We start from the raw sequence: 9,639 nt of genomic DNA, 5'->3' as shown, positions 1-9,639 counted from the left end.
TTGAAACCTGAAGTTCCAAGTAGAAGTATAGCCTTAATTAGTTACTTGGAAGTCGGTCAACTCCACAAAACTAACACTTCAAAACAACATCTGACTATTCTTCTTCTTTTGTGGAAAATGAGGATGTATGGCTGAGAGTTCACATCATATTCTTAAATATTAATTTAAATGGAATTCGTTAATTCTTTGGTGGGGACAGTAGCTAGGTGTCGTATTCATCTCATTATTGTTTGAAGTCAAGCCCACTGCTAATTTATTGCTAGCTCTAGATAGTTGATAATTATCCCATGACCATTGTTTAGTGGAAGCCAAAATGCTACGTCTATATGAAGAATCACAGGCCTATAGAATTCATTCTGCATTGGTTGGGGACTTCGTAGGAGTACTAAGGACGTAATAATTAGCCAAGTGAGTATTGTTCCCCAAGTTTTATACATAAATATTGGCAGTGGTGAGTGCATCCGTTTTTGCCTCTCCTTACCTTACTCAACTGATATCTTTTTTTCCTAGAAATTGCTTAATTTTTTCTAACTTGTTAGACATTCATTACATTTTTCAAGCTTTAACATGATTATATTTTTTTCTAAAAAATATTCCAAGCAGATTAATTAAATTTTCTCCTGTTAATCCATTTTCCGAATAAATTTGCAACTTGGTGATGATTAATTATGTACAGTTAGGTAAACTCACAGTTGGAAGTGATGCAGCATGAACTCAATATTGATTTCTTTTGGAGTAGTCTGATTTTTAATTGACAACTCATAACTGTGTATGTATCTGAATTTCTTAATCAATCTTTCAATTTTGCAGATTACTGTTTTTATATACTCATACAGAATTACAGATAGTTGAAATTAGTAGGACCATGGGATTCACTGAGATATGGCTGCTACTGATTACATTGACACTAGTGAAGGCCTCCATAAATTCAGCAAACACAAATCAGAATTTTACTCTGCCTTCAAATTGTCGCAACCAAACATGTGGGGATATTGAAATTGAGTATCCTTTTGGCATCGGCAATGGTTGCTTTTATGCTGCTGAATTTAATCTTACTTGTTCATATGATTCCGATCCTCCAAGACTCCTATTGGGGGATAGCAATTTACAAGTAAAGGACTTTGATATGAATGTGCCATTGGTTTACATTGAATCACCATATGTCATATTGGATGTAGATAAGGAGTCGATCAACACCACACTAATCGATCTCAAGAATTTGCCATTCTCTATGAATAGACAATTTTATTTTCAACAAGCATCCCGGTCGACAACAAATACAAACTTCTTGTACGTGCTTGGTTGCAATGCTACTGCTAGCATAGTTGATCTTGTAACCAATAGCATCGTGGCTGCTTGCTCATCAATATGCACTTCCAATAATACTTCAACAATTGATTATGGATTTACGTCTGGCAATGGATTCTGTAGTATTGATTTGTGGTACCTGAAATCTAACCAGACTTCATTGGCTATTCAATTATCTCGCGCCAATGAGAATGAGAATGAGAATGAGAATAGTGATATGACTACCAACATCACAGCCATCTTATGCACTGAATGTGATCCCCTTGATGAAACGGAACTCGAAAGATTTATAAAAAGGGAAAACAAAACAAGAGCAGAGATCTCTCTCTATTGGTACATCAATAATGACCGTCGTCTTTCGTGTAAAGAGGCCAAGAATTATTCAGCCACTTATGCCTGTCGCAGTCCGAATAGTGACTGCTACGACATCTTCGATACTGACGGATTTCATGGATATATTTGTCAATGCCCTTTGGATTATTACGGAAATCCATACTTACCGGATGGTTGCCAATTAGGTGATACTTCTGAATCTCTTTATATATATGTGCATACATACATATATATACAGGCATGTTAAAAAATTATTATTACCTTCTTACCTCCATCGTGTTAATTAATAATAATTTGCTCACCATTATTGCAATGAATGCTTGTTTAAAATTTCAAATTCATATTTGATAATAGCTTATCCTTATGATAGAAGCAAGATAACATTGATGCATTCAACCCATTTAAAATTTGAAATGATTTAATTTAAACAAATTTAGATTTGTTTGTAGTTTGGTTTGGATTTCCATATTCAATACTTTATATTTTAGATTCGAGTCAAATTTTAATTTTTTTTTTACAAAAAATCAAAATCACGCGTATATATATATCTTTTGAATTAAATTGTATCTCATACAATTAGCTAAAATGTGTAACAATATTTGGCATATCTAATTGACAAATACTCTTTGTTATATTTGGCATACCAACGTTAGCGTTTTCCTTCTATGTAAGTAGGCAACACGAATCTTGTATGTTAAACGCCTTCTGTTAACATTTATATTTAAAATGGTTAGAATTTACGATAAATGATTTCTAAGGTTGGTTTTCCTTTTTTTTTTTTTTTTCTAATTTCATTTAACTACATGTGTTGTTAAGGCATTCCAATGGTGTAAACCTAAAAAGTAAGTTTATTTTTATCACACTATCTGTCACATCAAAAGTTATAACCCACTAATGGCATCCCAATAGTAAATCTAAAAAGGTAAATTTATTGCCCCCGCGGGCTGGATCAACCGGTTAAGGTGTGGCATCCTTGCACAATGAGTTGTAGGGTTGAAGGCCCACGGACGCGCACTGGATGAATAATCTGGGCCGGTTGTGTTAAATTCCGGAGACACCACGCTTTACCCGGGCCAGCATTCACCGCTGATTTACCTCCTCCTAGGATCCCTGTGGGGCCAGGCCTAGGGGGCCGCTGGGCGGCGGGACCCACCTTTTTGCACAATAAAAAGGTAAATTTATTAGTTTATCATTTTAGTCGTTGCAATTATAGAGAGAGAGAGAGAGAGAGAGAGAGAGAGAGTGAGTGTGTGAAATATGGTGGCTAGATATTAATGGGACCTACAAAAATTTGGTAAAAACCTAGTTTTTAAGCCACCCAATGGTAGTAAGTTTAAAAATGGAGGCTTATTTTATAAACTCAACAATTTAGTCCCCATTAGGAATGCCCTTATATCTCTTTTAATTCACATAATTTTTATGAATATTAGGAATTAAATTCAATGGCTTTGCATTGGAATAGAGGAAAATCTAAAACAAAGTTCCGATCAACTTGTTAGTCTCACATCTTTAATTTCTATTATCAGAGCAAAAGGTAAAATTTCCACGTTATTGGCCCTTCAAGATATTGTCATACTCTCTGAAATGGGATAAATCATAGAGACATTTATCCTACCACAATGGCCCTTTGCACGAGGTTAATTTCTATTGTTAAACCTTCTCATATATGTCTTTGACTCAACCTATTCAAAAACTTCGAAGGGATAAGGAACATATGTATGTGCCTTTTGAGAAGTGGGTTTGGGTTTCAGTAATTATAGTTAATTACGCAAAATTAATATTCCTAGATCCATTAATTTGAATTTATTTCTTTTATTAGTTGTATATCTATTTCCTATTTTTATTGTATGTTTAATACAATTGATAAATTTAGTTATTAATAAGTTTTAGCTAAATATAAAACTTATCGAGTATTTCCATAACCCAAATCATACATATGTGATGATTGTATGTATGTTTTCACAGATACAAATTTTACACATATTCCTGCAAAGGATTGTCCAAACAAATGTGGAAATATCACAGTCCCTTTTCCATTTGGTTTAAAGGAGAAGTGTTATCGATCACAAGAGTTTGCCCTATCATGCAAGGAGTCAACTCAGCCTCCAACTCTCCTTTATGATAACAATTTCAAAGTGAATGCAATTTCATTAGAGGATGTGCAATTGGAGCTGCTACAATATGATGAACGATATGGATTAGTATCCGAGAAATATTTCCCTTCAAGTAAAGAACAAGTCATCTATAATTGGGTAGTTGGCTATGATACTTGTGACGTTGTGAAGAAGAAGAACATCACAGCTCATGTTTGGACGTGAATATCACAAAAGATGATTACGAGTATTCAGCATATCGATGCGAATGCATTGGAGGCTACGAGGGAAACCCTTACATTGATGATGGATGTCAAGGTACTAAAATTAAAATAGCTTGTTCAAATGTAAATTTAGTAATCTATAATAATATATAACTTGGACTTGAGAAATAATGATAAATTTTGTGAATTTTAGAAATCGGCCCATGCAATTCTTCTTCAAATGTTTGCAAAGGAATTTGCACAAACATAAAAGGTGGTTTCAATTGTACATGTCCCTTGGGAACATCAGGAGATCCTCTAAATGGACCGTGCATCCCAAACAAAAAGAAAATTCTTTTATTAGGTAAGATCTCGATTATATATAATGTTTGTCATTCATTTGATTATGCAACAAAATAAGTTTTAAAAAAATGAATGTATAAATAGATATATTATTCAGCATCACTAAAAGAAAAGCTAAGCTATATATTATTAATTTATGAAGTTTATATTGGTATATGATGCAGGGGTCCTTGTTGGTGCAAGCAGTGGAATATTTCTTTTGTTCTTATGCATTACATTGGTCATCCTAAATAGGAAGTGGAATGAGAGATATCAAAAGAAAATAAGACAAAGAAATTTTCATCAGAATCATGGCTTATTGCTTCAACAACTAATCTCCACGAACGAACATGTTAAGGAGAAAACAAATATATTTCCTTTGGAAGAAATAGAAAAGGCAACAAACAATTTTGATGAAACTCGAGTACTTGGAAGGGGAGGACATGGAATCGTCTACAAAGGAATTCTATCTGATCAAAGAGTTGTTGCCATAAAAAAATCAAAAACGGTTAAAAAGAGTGAGATTGACCAATTCATAAATGAGATTGTTCTTCTTTCTCAGATAAATCATAGAAATGTAGTTAAGTTATTTGGATGTTGCTTGGAAACTGAAGTTCCTTTATTAATTTATGAATTTATCACCAATGGAGCCCTTTCAGATCATCTTCATGTCATACAAGGCGAATCTAAATTATCATGGGATGATCATCTCAGGATCGCCACAGAATCTGCAGGAGCACTTGCCTATCTACACTCAGCTGCTTCTATATCTATTTTTCACAGGGATGTCAAATCATCAAATATTCTTTTAGATGATACTTTAAGGGCAAAGGTATCGGACTTTGGAGCATCAAAATTTATTCCTCTTGATCAAACACACATAGTTACTGTCATACATGGCACCTTGGGTTACTTGGATCCGGAGTATTATCAAACTTGTCAATTGACGGAAAAGAGTGATGTCTATAGCTTTGGAGTTATTCTTCTTGAGCTTTTAACGGGAAAGAAACCTATCTACTTAACCGACATTGGGTCACAACAAAATCTAGCAATTAATTTCCTTCAAACAACAAGAGAGAAGATGCCCTTTAAGCTCATAGATGATTGTATTTTGCAAGAAGGAACAGAGCAAGAACTTCTTGAAATGAGTAGTTTGATAGAAATGTGTCTAAGTTTGAAAGGAGTGCAAAGGCCTACAATGAAAGAAGTTGAGTATAAATTGCAAGGCATAAGAAAGACAAGAACGAAGAAGAAAGGACCTGTATTCCGGAAAGCAACGAGGAAACAGAATGCTTAGTCACCCTTTCATCTTCCTCTTCTTCAGAATTGGCAAACTAAATAAATCAAGAAAATTCCAGAAATTATAGCTCAGAGAAAGAATTCATGTAGTCACAAAATTATCCACGGTAAGCTTATTTATGCATATGCAAGTTCATGTACAATATGCATCTATGTGTTATATATCATCTTAAACTTTATTTACTTAATTTTGTAGATATTGATGTATTTGTTATTTCCATCTTGTCTCTAAATTTAGATAAATTGAATTTCATGTACAATCTGCATCCATGTGTTGTCATCTTTAACTGTGTACAAGTAATTCTGCAGACACTAATGTATTTGTTATCTGATATACATATATATTTGATCTTGTCTCTAAGTTTAGATAAATTGAATTCCTATATTTGATCTTGTCTAATAACTTAATTGGTCAATTCACTCATTTAAGCAAGGAGTAACAATTGATATCACAGTGAAGCTAATGCATGGTGAGGTGTTGGTAAATTAAAGCACTATTAGTGTGATGCTTTAACCATCATTAGACCAGACCTCAGATGTCGGCAATTAGAGAAATTTATAAATTTAGATAAGTGAGTTACTATTAACTTTAAATTTGTGCATTTGGGATTCACAAAGTTAATAGATTAGTTCACTCATTTAAGCTTTACTAATTTAAATAGGTTAGAAAAATTATCAATTCAACAAGAACAAAATATAATTCCTAGTTATATTGCGGTTATGGATCCAATTTAAAATTATTTGTTCTATGTTTATCTTGTCTTTTAGGAAAATGGGTAACTCTCCCGCCATAAAGTTCTATTTTGAAGCATGCATTTAGCCTTACGATGGTTTTATTGAAGCCTTATCTACAAGCATATGAGCTAATATAAATTTGATTCCTTTGCCCGCTGTCGTGGATGTGCACTTGATTTTGTCTGTCAGCTTGATGCATATGTGAAATTATCATGCCAGGGTGCCAATTTCGCTTCCGTGATAGAATGATAAAAACCATTTATACTGGATGACACGGAACGATATTTCACTCAACCTCAACTGATCCCGTCCAGAAGCTGAGTCGGACGGAGGCTGGTCGAGGTGGCTCGGTTGTTGACGGAAGGTCGTAGGAGATGACTCGACTCCCACGGATGGCTGACGCTGCTGCGGGACCCTGCGCACACTCAGACGATCCCCCTCTTCACGTTAGAGACCAAAACCCAGGGAAAAAGTCCCCGGATCAGGCCCTCCGACGCTCAAGTCAGGTCCTTTTTCCCCAGAAAAAACAGAGAGAAGAGGAAGAAAAAACAGTTGTGGAAAAAAGTGACGAGGGAGTGTGTGCGCGTACCTGCGTACGAGGGATTTCTCCCTTTTTATGCGTCCTCCTCTCTTAGAACCTGCCATCCTGCAGAAAACGTTAGACGCTGGGCTTTGTCGTCTAGTCTCGGACACCTGTCGTACTGCCATTTGCCGTGAAAGCATATTTCCGTTTAGGGACCTCCGCCCTCGCACATGGGTTTTGTCTTGTAGTGATGGACAGCTGGCAGGCTGCTACTGGTTGTGAGGGCATCTTTTCGTTTTAGGAACCTCCACCTTCGCTCGCACTATTGGAATGTAATGATTATCCTCGACGGACTGTTGAGATTCTCCGCCCCCGCACTACTTAGCTTCTCTGATCCATTGTGACCTGCACCGGCCTCGCCTCTTCTGATCGGCTCTAGCCTCTAAGTGTTACCTGCCAGACGGGCTGACTCTGCTCAGCTCTGCCGATCCCGACCTGCCTCTGTGCTTTGTATTTCCTGGCCCTGACTCTGCTCAGCTCTGCCGATCCCGAGCTGCCTCTGTGCTTTGTATTTCCTGGCCCTGACTCTGCTCAGCTCTGCCGATCCCGACCTGCCTCTGTGCTTTGTATTTCCCGGCCCTGACTCTGCTCAGCTCTGCCGATCCCGACCTGCCTCTGTGCTTTGTATTTCCCGGCCCTGACTCTGCTCAGCTCTGCCGATCCCGATCTGCCTCTGTGCTTTGTATTTCCTGGCCCCTGACTCTGCTCAGCTCTGCCGATCCCGACCTGCCTCTGTGCTTTGTATTTCCTGGCCCTCTACCGCAGGTCTGTAGATCATTCGTAACTTGCACTTCCGATCCTTCGACTCGCAGACCTGCCGACCAAACCGTCTCTACACAACTCTGCCGCGTCCGACCTGTGATTTGTGACTTGCACTCCTGGGCCTTCGAATGGTGGACCTGTAGACCGAGCTGCCTCTATACAGCTCTGCCGATCCTGACCTGTGTCTGGTGTTCCCCCTGTCGTCTCTCTTCGTTCTCCTACAGCTCTGCCCCTTCGATGAACAAGTCTGCCTGACCCTTGGCTACCCTCTATGCTCAACTCTGACTGCCCCGTCAGCTTGACTATTCGACCGCCAAGTTGCCTTGACTATTGACTGCCACATCCTCTTGACTTTTGACCGCCATATGACCTTGACTTTTCTAATCCTTTCCTCTTGGGCCCCTCCATTGCCAACCGTATCACAAGCCTCCCCACAAGTCTAGTCGAAGGAGGACGACAGTCTGACTGACTAGACCTCCGCCCATCTCTGTGACCTCAGCATATCTCTGGAACCTCGGCATATCTCTGTGTTTCTGCCTCAGCATATCCTTGTGATCTCAGCATATCTCTGCGCGCATATCTCTTGCGTCACGTTGCCTGGGCTCTCACATCAACCGTTGTGTCGCATCACCTGGGATACCGTGCCTCCTTTATTGCGTCGCCAGTCGCTTGGGGCACCGTTCCCACGTATTTGCTTTGACTTGGCCACCCGCCTCCTCTATAAAGAGCCTCACGATCACTTCTTCACTCCATCCTTCTTCATTTTTGCTTTCCTATTTTCTCTTGCCAACCCGTGTTCTGCCAACTTCCTCCCTCCGCGATGCATTCTCCTTCCTCCGACGAAGTTGATCAGCCGCCCTCCCAAACACTGATAAATCAACTCACTTCGCTGCTCGTCACGAGAGAACGTGAACTCGAGCGCATGTTCCAGGAATGCGCTCGCCAGACAGCTGCCCTGCACTCCATGGAAGCCCAGTATCGGGTCGCGAAGCATTGTGTGCATGCGGAGAAGGCGAGGAAAGAGGAATGCCGGGCTAGCCTGCAGCGCCAACTTAACCTCCAAGAACGCTTGAAGCGAGAGCACGAGGCGGAGTTATCCCTTCTCCGCACGTGCCTTGACGTCAAACAAGACACGATCGCCCAGCAACAAGCAGTCATTGACTCCTTACATGCGGAGCTGGCTCGGGCTTTGGATGTCCCTGAGTCTCCCGACAGGTCTTCACGCGGAAGTGCTCATTCTCCATGGTCAATCCCTTCCACGAGTCAAAGCTGGCCTATCACCAATGGAGCCCTTTCAGATCATCTTCATGTCATACAAGGTGAATCTAAATTATCATGGGATGATCGTCTCAGGATCGCCACAGAATCTGCAGGAGCACTTGCCTACCTACACTCGGCTGCTTCTATATCTATTTTCCACAGGGATGTTAAGTCATCAAATATTCTTTTAGATGATACTTTAAGGGCAAAGGTATCGGACTTTGGAGCATCAAAATTTATTCCTCTTGATCAAACACACATAGTTACTGTCATACATGGCACCTTGGGTTACTTGGATCCGGAGTATTATCAAACTTGTCAATTGACGGAAAAGAGTGATGTCTATAGCTTTGGAGTTATTCTTCTTGAGCTTTTAAGGGAAAGAAACCTATCTACTTAACCAACATTGGGTCACAACAAAATCTAGCAATTAATTTCCTTCAAACAACAAGAGAAAAGATGCCCTTTAAGCTCATAGATGATTGTATTTTGCAAGAAGGAACAGAGCAAGAGCTTCTTGAAATGAGTAGTTTGATAGAAATGTGTTTGAGTTTGAAAGGAGTGCAAAGGCCTACAATGAAAGAAGTTGAGTATAAATTGCAAGATATAAGAAAGACAAGAATGAAAAAGAAAGGACTTTGTATTCCGGAAAGCAACGAGGAAACAGAATGCTTACTCACCCTTTCGTCTTCCTCTTCTTCAGAATTGGCAAATTAAACCA

The 9,639-nt window shown here is 39.1% G+C and overlaps 2 protein-coding genes across 2 annotated transcripts; both read left to right on the top strand.

The window, feature by feature from the left end:
- Positions 1–309: 309 nt before the first annotated feature.
- On the top strand, positions 310–5,796 carry LOC121982773 (wall-associated receptor kinase 1-like). Its single transcript, XM_042535848.1, has 6 exons — positions 310–408; positions 811–1,826; positions 3,607–3,867; positions 3,927–4,052; positions 4,152–4,301; positions 4,465–5,796. The coding sequence occupies exons 2-6, from the start codon at positions 866–868 to the stop codon at positions 5,574–5,576; spliced, it is 2,610 nt and encodes an 869-aa protein (XP_042391782.1). The 5' UTR covers positions 310–408; positions 811–865; the 3' UTR covers positions 5,577–5,796.
- Positions 5,797–8,478: 2,682 nt separating this feature from the next.
- On the top strand, positions 8,479–9,318 carry LOC121982770 (interleukin-1 receptor-associated kinase 4-like). Its single transcript, XM_042535847.1, has one exon. The coding sequence runs from the start codon at positions 8,479–8,481 to the stop codon at positions 9,316–9,318; it is 840 nt and encodes a 279-aa protein (XP_042391781.1).
- Positions 9,319–9,639: the final 321 nt, after the last annotated feature.

This window comes from Zingiber officinale, chromosome 5A, assembly GCF_018446385.1.
Source record: "Zingiber officinale cultivar Zhangliang chromosome 5A, Zo_v1.1, whole genome shotgun sequence".
Lineage (NCBI taxonomy): Eukaryota > Viridiplantae > Streptophyta > Magnoliopsida > Zingiberales > Zingiberaceae > Zingiber > Zingiber officinale.
Note: the sequence above shows the minus strand (reverse complement) of the source record. Positions and strands in the feature narration are given on the sequence as shown.

What these genes read in the sequence shown, in the direction of transcription:
- LOC121982773 (XM_042535848.1), top strand. Translation starts at nt 866, where the DNA reads ATGGGATTCACTGAGATATGGCTGCTACTGATTACATTGACACTAGTG. An exon ending in ACCGGATGGTTGCCAATTAG is followed by an intron (nt 1,827 to 3,606) that starts GTGATACTTCTG and finishes ATGTTTTCACAG; the next exon opens with ATACAAATTTTACACATATT. An exon ending in AAAGAAAATTCTTTTATTAG is followed by an intron (nt 4,302 to 4,464) that starts GTAAGATCTCGA and finishes TATATGATGCAG; the next exon opens with GGGTCCTTGTTGGTGCAAGC.
- LOC121982770 (XM_042535847.1), top strand. Translation starts at nt 8,479, where the DNA reads ATGCATTCTCCTTCCTCCGACGAAGTTGATCAGCCGCCCTCCCAAACA.